The sequence below is a fragment of the Polypterus senegalus genome, chromosome 1 (assembly GCF_016835505.1).
Source record: "Polypterus senegalus isolate Bchr_013 chromosome 1, ASM1683550v1, whole genome shotgun sequence".
Classification (NCBI taxonomy): domain Eukaryota; kingdom Metazoa; phylum Chordata; class Cladistia; order Polypteriformes; family Polypteridae; genus Polypterus; species Polypterus senegalus.
Window position 1 is genome coordinate 191,422,920 of NC_053154.1, and position 12,478 is coordinate 191,435,397.

At 37.1% G+C, this 12,478-nt stretch overlaps 1 protein-coding gene across 2 annotated transcripts in view; it reads left to right on the forward strand.

Moving 5' to 3' along the window:
- Nucleotides 1-12,478, forward strand: part of ostn (osteocrin) — a 28,688-nt gene that overhangs the window by 3,599 nt on the left and 12,611 nt on the right. For both annotated transcript variants that reach the window (XM_039765730.1, XM_039765739.1), the window contains exon 2: nt 8,104-8,202. In XM_039765730.1, the coding sequence (XP_039621664.1) occupies nt 8,104-8,202 (99 nt within the window). The remainder of the gene's footprint in view (nt 1-8,103; nt 8,203-12,478) is intronic.

The window sequence follows — 12,478 nt, forward strand, 5'->3', positions numbered from 1 at the left end:
ACTAAAAAAAGGATGTTTTGATAAATCAATATTTAGGGGTAAAAATATAGCAAAACTAAATACACCAAAATCACAAAAACAATTTTACTGATTTGATTGAAAATAATAAAATTAGCTGACACTTTTGTTTATTTCGCTAAATAATTTTGGTAACTTGCATGCTTTACACTACATATTTTATGCAAACAAAGTGCAGAGGAGAAGCGATTGATGGGCTGAACACTAGCACTAACTAATCAGATGAATAAACAAGCAGATCAGGGTTGGGGGTTGATTTGTTTTCAATCATATTTAAAAAAAAATTGATCTATTTGTATGGAATGCTTACAATAAAATCGATAAAATTAAAAAAAAAAAAAAACAACCAAAGAGGTGGAACCCTGGGAACTGGGAATAAAAGGAGATGAGATCACTTTTGCTATATTCATTCAGGTATGAAATGGAAGGAAAAATTTTGGTGAGACTCAAGGAAGATGCCAAGGTCAGTGGTTAGTAGCATGCTATAAACTGTGGCTTTGAGCATTGGTGCTACTTCTGCTATAAGCAAAAAGGGAGTGAGAGAGAATTAGAGGTGAATGTGGTGCCCTCAAATCCAAGACAATCCAACAGCAGTGCAGTGGCATCGCGAGTGGGGTAGGGGTTTCAGATGTTATATGCCCCACCCTTGATCTTTTTCTCTATTATTTAATAACAATAAGCCCCTGATTCATTTGACCATTATACACTGTACAATACAGCCCCTGGTCAATGTTACACCACTATTTGAACATACACAAAAACCCAAAGAACACACCTCAACCCCCTCTATTCCTTGGTTTTGTAAAGCCATGCACGACACCTGTAAATTGAAACACCCTTGGACTTATGGTGTCAATTTAAAACTTAACATGTTCCACCATAAGCTACTGCATTGTAACAAACATTCGCATCTACAGATTTTGAATGGCAGCCTCCACTCCTGACATTTACATGTGAGTCTGCCTACTTTGAACAGAAATGCCCACCGCCCAGCTGTTTAAAATTTGTTGCATTTGTGCTTGGTTAGGTGTGTATAGGCAAAGTTTTCTAGCTTACCGGATTTCATCATGTTTACCCATTCAATCTATCTCCAGCCCCCCAAGCATGGTGCTGGTAACTCCAAAGGGGACTCCCTAACACCCCGCCACCATTCTTTGGTTGCAGCACTTAAGTCGAACAATACACCAGTGCTGTGCTTAGATCGTGGCACTTGATTTTTTAATGGGGAGGCCATAGAAATTATGTTGCAATGTTTGAAGCAACTGGTCCTTGCACTTTATGTTAATACATCATTATAACATTTACAGTACTGTCACTTATGTATATCCACTTCAAGCACTGTTTTGTATGTACATTCAGAACTGTGGACTTCAAAGGGGGAACCAAACACAAATGATGAGAAACAAGAAATGCTGTACTTGAGTACTTGTGCCTGATCTTTGCTGGGATATGCTCCTGCAACTGGTTCTAGATAAGCAGGTTAAGAAAACGGATGGATGCATTTATATTTCATTACTTATAGTACATTTTGGCTTTTGTTAGAAAGTTACAAATCATTAGTTGTTTCTACTTCAAAATTTCTGGCCCTGATGAATAAAGATGACTTGAAACACACTAGCCAATAAAATATTTCATTTTGGTTTAGACTTTCTTGGGACTGGCTCATGTAAGCTGCATTGTTACCAGCTATAGTTTGGATTGTTATATTTTGGAGAAATGCAATTAAAATTGCAAATGCTTGAATTTTTGTTGCTGTGATTACATTTTAGAAATAATTTCATAATGCATTGATGCAAGTTTAAAAATGACAATTGTTTAATTAATTGTGTAACTTGTAATCTTTTAAGTTGTACTATAATGATATTTATTTATTTGTGTTTATCATTTAGAATGGTAATTGGTTAACATGCCTAGTTTATCATCATTAATTCAGTAAGATATCATCCTGACTACTCAGATCTTGGATTACTGTAAAGCTTTTAAATTTTTATGAAATTATATTTTACTGATGTATCACAATTTTGGCGTACAATGAAAAGTGGGATGATTCCTGTGGAATTAAATTTTGTGCAAGTGTGAAACTTGATCAGTAGCAACAAGAAATTTTATATGAACATTCCGTTCATTTCGTTTATCCCTTTTACTCCAGCCTCATTTATCTGGTTAGATTACAACTTGTTTCACTGCATTATGATAAGTCTAAGTAAACATGAGTAAAGTCAGTCAAATTGATGTATGAAACAAGTAATGTATCCCTGCCTGTGCCAACATCATCAGTTGAGCACATCTAGAGCTCCTTACCCAGGGGGTATTCATGTTGGCCACATAGGCTAACAGCTGGTCTAGGGAAGAAATGGTATGCCAAACAATGCTGAATCAGCACAGGCAGGATACAGCCATACTGTTAGAAATTTAAGACTCCCTGTAAAAAAACAAGGATGACTTGATAATACTTTGATAAAAAAGGGTCAAAAATTTAACTTTGAGTACTTGGTGGAGGTGGAAAACTGCTGTGGCAACTTAGAAGTGATTACTATATCACCAGATGGAGTATGAAGTGTCAGAGTTACCATGAAATAATGTTGAAAAACTCACACAACAAAGGGGAACAGCCAGTCCTATAGCATATTCAGGTTTAATACCTACAGTGTTGGCCAAATAAGTAAGAAGCTATGCACCATACAGTTCTTACGTGTAGAGCAGTGTTTCCCAAACTCGGCCCTGGGGACCCACTGTGGCTGCAGGTTTTTGTTCCAACCAAATTCCTAATCAGTGACAACACCTGATAACACTGAGCTCATTTAATTAGCTGTTTTTTTTTTTTCTTTTATTCGACATTCCGAAAAGCATAGCAGCATGATTTTTACATTTATAAGACATTTCTAAATATTTCTGCTTTGGCTATAGATTTAAATGCTTAACTCTCTTTTGTTGATTTCATTATACTTTGCCCTTTCTCTGTATTTTTTTTTTTCTCTGCGTTGCATCTTAATAATGTCAATTTAAAACGAGCAGATCAGACATGCAAACAACACTGAATAATCAAAGGCTGCAACTACCTTAGAGTCAGACCCACTAATCAGTAAATAATGGATTAATTAAACATTTAGAACACCTTGAAAAGTAGAATGAAAATCAAGATGAAAATACTGTTAACTCTTTCAGGGCTAATTATTTTTTTATTTTCTCCCAGGTCTGAATATTTTTCCCAAAAACTCAGTTTTCTAAAAGCATACAAAGCAAACACTAAATGCATTTAAAAATTAAAGCTTTCTAAGATCAGCTGTCACACTGCTTACATACTTACTACATACCTGTTTGTCTAACCATTTATATTCTAAACGGCACTCACTGGAAAAGAAACTGCTACCTGCCTTTCATGTTTGATTTCCAGATCACTTGCATCAAAATTGGAGTTTGGTAAGTCACTGTCTGATTCAGCAATAGTATGCAAAAAAGCAAAAAAATTAATAATGCCCACAGAGTATTTTGCTCTGCATATTTGCTTTGCTCTTTTGCTCGACATCAATGCCTTTCTAAACGTTGTTTACTCTACACTCCTCACACACACACAAAGGGATTTGATGTCAAGTCAATGAGTCTACCAGTCCTCCTAGCAAAGAGGGTCTACTCGTAACGTGATGGTGAGTTTTGTTGACTTCTCCAGCTGATTATTACCCTCTGCCCCTGGATGTCAACTAAAGTCAACATTCAACCTCAACCCCAGCTGTTGACAAAAGTCGACATCATCCCTAAAAGAGTTAAAAAGAAAAAAATACATTATTGCTATATAACTGCTTGGTACATTTTATTATTTTTTTTTTTTTAGCAAATTTAGTTTTCTAATGTTTATACTGTTCCCTAAACACAGAACTTAATTTGCCCAGGGGTTCACTTAAAAACAGAAGCTGGTTGAAACAAACACCTGTAGCCACTGCGGGTCCCCAGGACCGAGTTTGGGAAACACTGGTGTAGAGTCATGGGAAGATATAAAGGAAACATGTGTAGCACTCAGTATTGCAGTCAATCCTTTGTTAGAAGGTGTGCAACACATCCTATTGTAGTGAAGGAGTTAGGGAGTGCTTTCGTAAATGATCGAGTGCAACACACTACTTGTGACATAAGAGATTAGCAAGACAAAATAGTGTCTGACAGATGGGACTTAGGGATGCTTGTAAAGTAAGTTGCTAGCTGTCATTGAGAGACAGGGGCTTCAAAGAGTGTAGCTGCATAGCCTGAAAACAATTCATTGAAGCATAATGGGGTACACTTCTGTATGCAGTTTGGCTAGGTAAGGAAATCTGTCACAACAATCAAAGAGAAAGTAAGCAGATTAAGAACAGCTGGGGTAAAGATTTATATATATTGTGGCGGATGGCCAGGATGCCTTTACATTGGAAGAACCGAGGGAGGGAGCATTTCTAGAGCATTGCCTCCCCCGAAGTGCTAGAGGGCAGAACCAATGGAGTGCGATGGTACCACGGGTTTGGAGCATGGAAGCTCTACCCTGTTGAGGCTTTTTGCCACTGCCATGGGGGACCTGGAGAACTCTTGAGCCCTTTGATGCAGCACTGCTGCTACACTCACATTTAATTAATGGAGTTTACCAAAAACATCATATGAGTCACTTAGGAATGACAACCATTTTTCTGCATAGCCTCCCCCATTTCCAGAGGCTTAAAAGTATTTGGGCAAACTAATATAATAATAAATATAATGAACATTTTCAATATTTGGTTGAAAATCCTTTGTTGACAATGATTGCCTGAAGTCTTGGACCCATTGCCATCTCCAAGTGCTGGGTTTCCACTTTAGTGGGCCTTTACTGCAGCTGTCTTCAATTGTTGCTTGTTCTTTGGACTTTCTATCAGCAGTTTCATTTTCAGTAAGTGAAATGCATGTCCAATTGGTTTGAGGTCAGTTGACTGACTTGGCCTTTAAAGAATCTTCTACTACTTTGTGTTGAAAATCACTTAGTTTGCTTTTACAGTATGTTTTGCCCATTGTTCATCTGTACTGTAAAGTTTCATAATATGAGTTTTGCAGCATTTGGCTGAATTTGAGCAGACATTGTAGCTCTTTACACTTCTGTCCTTTCTATGCTTGAGGCTTACCAGTGTTTTGCACCTTGTGGTTACACCCTCTGTCTTAATGAAATCTTTTCTTAATTGTAGAGGTTGGCAATGATGGGCCTACCTCCTGCAGTGTGCTCTTGGTTTGGCTAGATGTTGTGAAGGGGTTCTTCTTCACCAAGGAACAAATTCTGCAATTATCCAGCACAGTTGTCTTCTAGTTTTCCAGACCTTCTGGTTTTATTGAGTTCACTGGTGTGTTTCTGTTTTTTAAGAATGGACCGGATGGTGGATTTGACCATTCCACATGTTTCTGCTATCTCTCTAAAGGGATTGTTTTGTTTCCTCAGACTAATGATAAAAAAGCTTTTATTTTCATGGGCAGCTTTGGACCGCATATGGAGAGTTCAGAGTGGCAGCTTCCAAATACAAATTCCACACTTGGAACCAATTCTAGATCTTCTTCCTACTTAATAGTTAATGTAATAATGAGAGACCTGCTCCCACCTAGCTATAGATCAGTCCAATTTCCATATACATTTGAACCCCTGGAAATAGGGGTGCTATGCAGAAAAATGGCTGTCATTGCTAAACAGCTCATACGATATTTGGATAGACCTTTTAAAATAAAGCTGAAAATCTACACTTCAATCATATAGTTATTGCTTTATTTTAAACCCTTTCTGGTGGTGTACAGAGTCAAAATTACGAAAATTGTGTAACTGTCCAAATACTTAAGGAACTGTACGTGCGTGTATATACACACACACACACACACAGACACACACCTACACACATCAGAAGATGGAAAAAGCAAATGCACTTGCTTCTCATTTTTTGTGAAATTTGGAAGAATGGAGAGGTCAGTAGATGCAAAATCTTAAACTCACAGGACCTAATAATCATACAGACAGACAAACTAATAACACTTGCTTATCTGAGGTCACTACAAAATGAGAAAAAATCTGGAATAATTTATGTAATTCACCCAACAGTATACCATTATGTAAAACACAATCAGGCAGGCTCTGCTGATTATAGGTTTGCTGTATACAAGAGAAGCACAGTTATTCAGTATTACCAGTAGTATCTATATCTATCTATCTATCTATCTATCTATCTATCTATCTATCTATCTATCTATCTATCTATCCAAAGTGTGTTAGAATACATTTAGACAAAAGTGATCCCTCCTGACTAAGCTGGAGTTTTATAAGGAAGCAACTAAAAAAATCTGTAGGCCGCAGATCTCTTAATAGACTACAAACTACAAACAAGAGGAATTGACAGGTGCAGACCTGGCGCAAGCACAGAAAGAAATCAATTATAGTAGAGTTTTTTTTCTTTCTGAATTTTTGGGACCCTGCATTGATGAAAGCTGAGGCTATTGCTCTTTTTTGGATTCCTTGAGCAATTGAAAATGAAAACAGATTAGCAGGTTCCTCATAGGCTGGCAGCTTGATCTAGTTAATGGAGGGCTGCAATGACTGCATATATTCATTGTAGCCACCTACTTATAAGCACCTTTTTTGTCAATTGAACAGCTCCAGGAGACTGGAACAAAACCTGAGTGGAGTGCTACAGTATTGAAGGGAACATTCTCATACACAACTCATGCACACACCTAAACTTCGTGAAGCCAGTCCAGCTCAGATTTGCTAAACATCGGATTCTTCGGTATGTGGGTGGTAAAACTGTCTTCATAAGGAAAACAGTGAAAGTGCACATAAATATTCAAAAGGTGAGGAACCAAATCCATTCAGGGGGTCAATGGAGCTGTGAGGTAGTAGTGCTAATCATGGTGCCAACTTGCTACTGCATTAGATATTGTCAAATGAAATCATTTCTATATTTTGGATTGCATTGCCTAACTTTATATTATTGCTTCTAAATTTTGATGTCAAACAGTTAACCTGTGGATATTTGCACTTCGACATGTTATATCTATGTTTACTGAGCACTGAATTTTACAGATTAATTCCTGATAAAATCATAAACCCAGACAATACACAGTTTAAGTTACTATCTTTGTTACCTTCAAAAATAGGTATTCGTGGATTTACTTCTGTTAGTCTTGGGATAATGTTGGTGTAATCACAGGTTACAAGGCCAAGTTCATACTAACTACATTTATTTTAAAGGAAACCCTATCAGTGTGAATGAAACTTGACTTCAGTCACCTTCACAAAGTCATATTGTCACTAGTGCTAATAAAAGAGTTGTGCAGCAAGGTCAGGTTTCACTGTAAGCTTTCACTTGAAACAACCTAACATTTTGTAATGCTAATCTGCTGGGAACAATAGCCTGAGTTATTTCATATTCTTAGAAAGGGAAAAATTAATATAAAATACCATTCTGAGCTACTCCAGCCCTAATAAATACATAAGGACACTACAGTGTTTTCTTATGTTATATTATATGTCATAAGTCTGCCATCTGGGTATGTCCTATTCGGCAGAGACCTGCAGCAGACCCAGGACATGCAGGAGAGATTATAACTTTCAGCTGGCTTGGAAATGCCTGGGAATTCCCCAGGAACTGGAATTTGTAGCTGGGGACAGGGAAGCCTTGGCTGACCTGCTTGGTCTGCTGCCACTGCTACTTTCACCAAGAAAGGTTTTTACAAAAAATGAGATGAGATATTCTTTACTCCTCACAACTGCTCTCATGTATCACCATTCCCGTTCCTCACCCTTGGTGGTACTCTAGGTGAGGAAAATACCTTTTCATAGGCCTAGCTCCTCAGTCTTCCTTTATGTGTTTTACTTATTGTAAATGGATATTTCAAATATATTATCTAGATGAGGAACCTCAAGATGAAATCTAGTTGGAGATTCCACTTGATTCCACCAAAGACTATTAATTCTTTCCAAAGACGGAGATTAACAAAGTGAAATAAAAAGTATTTTAGCCAATACTTGGATGTAATGACCCTCTTGTATTTTTTGCCATACCCTACAGAGGACATTAAGTGGAAACTGTGTTAAGAAACTTTATCTTCTATATCTTACAGATGATTAGACTACGGTGGCCACTATTACACACTCTTCTTGTCATTACATCTCTTCACTGGATCACAGAGCACAATCAACTGGTAGAGGGGGCACCAGAGGTAAGATTTAAAAGGAAAATAGGATCATGACGTGTCTAAAGAGTGAAAGTTTAGAGTGAACACAGTGTGTAGATTTGACCTGCATTCATGTTCTCCTGATTCTTTTGTCATGCTATACTTCTCAAATTAAGCATGAAGTCTTCATATATGTATTGTGGAAAGTAAAGATGACTGGAATGGAATTTTACATAAAATATTTGGTTATTATATTAAATTATATATATATATATATATATTATATATGATATTTGCCATGACCCTTGACAGGAAAAGCAGTTGAAAAAATGAGATGAGATTCAGTATATACTGTAGTATTTGAAAGTACCATATTGTGGGAGAACTCAGACTGGACACCACAGCAGTGAAGGTTCAGGAGAGTTATGCTTAACACCAGCGGAGAACACAGCACTATACATGAAGCATGCTTAAATTAGAGAATTAGGATTGCAGTATTCATACACTACAGAAAACTGGAATCCTATTTATTTGGACAATGTGCTGAACAATCAAAGAAAAGCTTCCATCACATAAGATTATCTCACTTATTCAAAACACTGAAAGTATCTAAGGGTCACATGTTCTTCTACAAATGAATCACAAAGATTGAATGTTCTTTACTTTACTGATAATCTCTGATATGTCCACAAGACAATAAATTTTACCATTCATAGAGGAGGAGAACAAATGTATGGTGAAATATGCTGCCTCTATTTAACTGTTTTTATAGCATAAAAATAGCATTGGCACGTTTTTTTCATCTTCCATAATGTAAGACAGATTATTTTACATTTATTGCTGTAGAAAACAAGTTGCTTAAATGCTCCATTGATGAGCACTGTTCACTGAATGTGTTTGAGCTCAGGGATTTCCACTGAATTGGTCTTGGATTAGTTTACATTGAACAGCAGGGTTAATGCCACGGTCCTCAGTTTTTTTTATCCCAGACTTCTTTCTGCCTTGTGTACATTGCTCTCATGATCCTGAATTAAACTAAAAAAACTATTACTAATATTTTATATTTAGTAATATTAAATTGTATGTTGTTGTAAAAACTCACTTGTTCTTCTTTTGGCTACACCCGTTAGGGGTTGCCACAGTGGATCATCTTCTTCCATATCTTTTGTCCTCTGCATCTTGTTCTGTTACACCCATCACCTGCAAGTCCTCTTTCACCACATCCATAAACCTTCACTTAGGCCTTCCTCTTTTCCTCTTGCCTGGCAGCGCTATCCTTAGCATCCTTCTCCCAATATACTCAGCATCTCTCCTCTGCACATATCCATACCAATACAAGCTGACCCTCTAATGTACTCATTTCTAATCTTGTTCATCCTCGTCATGCCCAGTGCAAATCTTAGCATCTTTAACTCTGCTACCCCCAGCTCTGTCTCCTGCTTTCTGGTCAGTGCCACCTTCTCCAACCCATATAAAATAGCTGGTCTTGCTACCATCCTGTAGACCTTCCCTTTCAATTTGTTGATACCCATCTGTCACAAATTACTCCTGACACTCTTCTCCACCCACTCCACCCTGTCTGCACTTTCTTTTTCACCTCTCTTCCACAATCCCCATTACTCTATACTGTTGATCCCAAGTAATTAAACTCATCCACCTTCGCCAACTCTACTCCCTGCATCCTCACCATTCCACTGAGTTCACTCTCATTTACACACGTATTCTGTCTTTTTCTTACTGACCTTCATTTCTCTCCTCTCTAGAGCATATCTCCACCTCCCCAGGGTCTCCTCAACCTGCTCCCTACTTTCGTTACAGATCACAATGTCATCAGCAAATGTCATAGTCCATGGGGATTCCTGTCTAATCTCACCTGTCAGTCTGTCCATCACCATTGCAAATAAGAAAGGGCTCAGAGCCGATCCCTGATGTAATCCCACCTCCACCTTGAATGCATCTGTCACTCCTACCGCAGACCTCACCACTGTCACACTTCCCCCATACATATCCTGTACAACTCGTACATACTTCTCTGCCACTCCCGACTTCTTCATACCATACCACAGCTCTTCTCGAGGCACCCTGTCATATGCTTTTCCAGGTCCACAACGACGCAATGTAACTCCTTCTGGCCTTCTCTATACTTCTCCATCAACATCTTCAGAGCAAACATTGCAATTATTTCTTCACAGTAATGATATACATTAGTTTGCCACTTGAAACTGTTCTAAAGTGAAATATATTTTATATTTTTTAACAAATAACTATTCGACTCATGAATTTTATAAAGAAGCTAATTGGTGTCGGGGTCCCATTATGAAGAAAAGCTTTAAAACTTACTGAATACGTTCATTTTTCAAGCGAAAAATGTTATAAAGTATTGATCCACCTCTTCAGATGACACACATAATGCAAAATATCCATGTTTTAAGAAGGAAAAATAGCAAAAAGCAAACCATTCTTGCACAATTTAACAATTTAAAAAGGATGCCGGATGTGCGCTTTACTTCACTGCTGGTCTTCCTCTAATTCAGGTTTACATCAAAAAGTCACTGCCAAGCACAATTGTTGACACTGAATGTTGATGCCCACATGTAAATTTCTGTCTCAGTTCTGTAGACAATTAGACAATAATAACTGAAAAAAGGCACACTTACAATCACTTTCAGTGGCATGGAAACATATTTACTCCCCATGAAAGTCATCAAAATTTTCCGTATGACAAAAGATTTGCACACATTATTTATGCATTCAGTATTTTTAATGTGAGCTCTTATGCTGTAACAATATATTTCTAAATTCAAAATAAGCCATTTTCTGTATATATTTAACTAAAGAAGAATAACTCAAAAGTCAGTGTTTGCATAAGTATTCTTCTGCAACTTCTATGCTTTGGAAGCTCCAGGTTTACATAAATGACAAATTAATCATGACACAAAGGTGACAGTCATTTGATCATAATCAAACATAATTAGGTACCACTTCTGAGTCCTTTATATCTCTCTAGATACAAAAAACACCTTTTGTAAGGGTCATAGACTTTGTGGGACAATCACTACAAAAATAAAAACAAAGGTGAATTCTTCAGTGAGAGACAATACGCATAGCATGCAATGAAGTGACAAGAACAGGTGTTATAAGCATACATCCATCCATCTTTCAAATATGCTTATCCAGGGAAGGGTTGTAGGATAACTGGAGTCTAGCCTAGAAAGCATCAGAAACAAGGTAGGGACAATTCCTAGATAGGCTTTCAGATGGATTACTTTAGTAGCATCAATACAGCAAACCTGCATGTGTTTCGGATTGCGAGAAGAAATTGGAGCACGTGGGGAGACCATGCAAATTCCATGGAGGGAAGGAGGGTTGCGTGGAATACTTTATATATTTAATATAATAACCAAATAGTATGAATAAAATTTCATTTCAGTCATCTTTACTTTCCACAATTAATTATCACTGCGATACAGCAGCACTACCACTTTGCCACTGTGCTGCCAAAAATAACCTTCATCATCATCTTCATCATCACCCCTCCTCCTCTTCGTCCTCCCTCCATTCATCCACATTTCTAACCCACTTATCCAAGGCAGGATCTTGGGGCAACTGGTGACTGTCCAAGTAATCATTGAGCACAAGGCAGGGAACACTAGTTGGATATTATTAATGTTCCAATAGATAATAATGTTCTAACAATAATATCATCATCAAAATTGTTGTTCTCAATTTCTCCCATCCATTACTGTATTAATACTGTATTAATATATTTTTCTCTGCTATGGGCACAAAAATGCAATGCAGTGTAATCAAGTCAGTTTAGATTTATTGCTAGGTTTACATAGTACAGTGAAACTCATGCTATTGTTATGGTGCTGTGTTACATATGCTATAGTGTGCATCTTACTCCTTGCAGGAGTGGGATTGGTTCTTTCATAACTCCACCCATGATGCAAGCAGGTAAACAATGCAGTACATAATGTATTCTTAAAGTACCAAGAATCTGTAATAAAATTTACCATTTTGATTATACTTTAGTCATTAGAAATCCTCAAAAAGTTGGAAGGCACTTTCTCATAAATCAAAACCTTTGCTATGTATTCAGTAAGTTTTAAAGATTTTCTTCACAATGTAATCCTGCCACTCATTAGTTCCAGTATAAAATGAAAAAGACAGGGCTAATTATTTTTTAAAATTTATAAAATACAGTGTGCCTCACTTTATAATTTTGTGTGGAAAAATAATATATACCATCATTGTAAAGAAACAACTTTGAATTGAATTATACAGAACATATACTTTAACATGCTTTACATGTAAACTA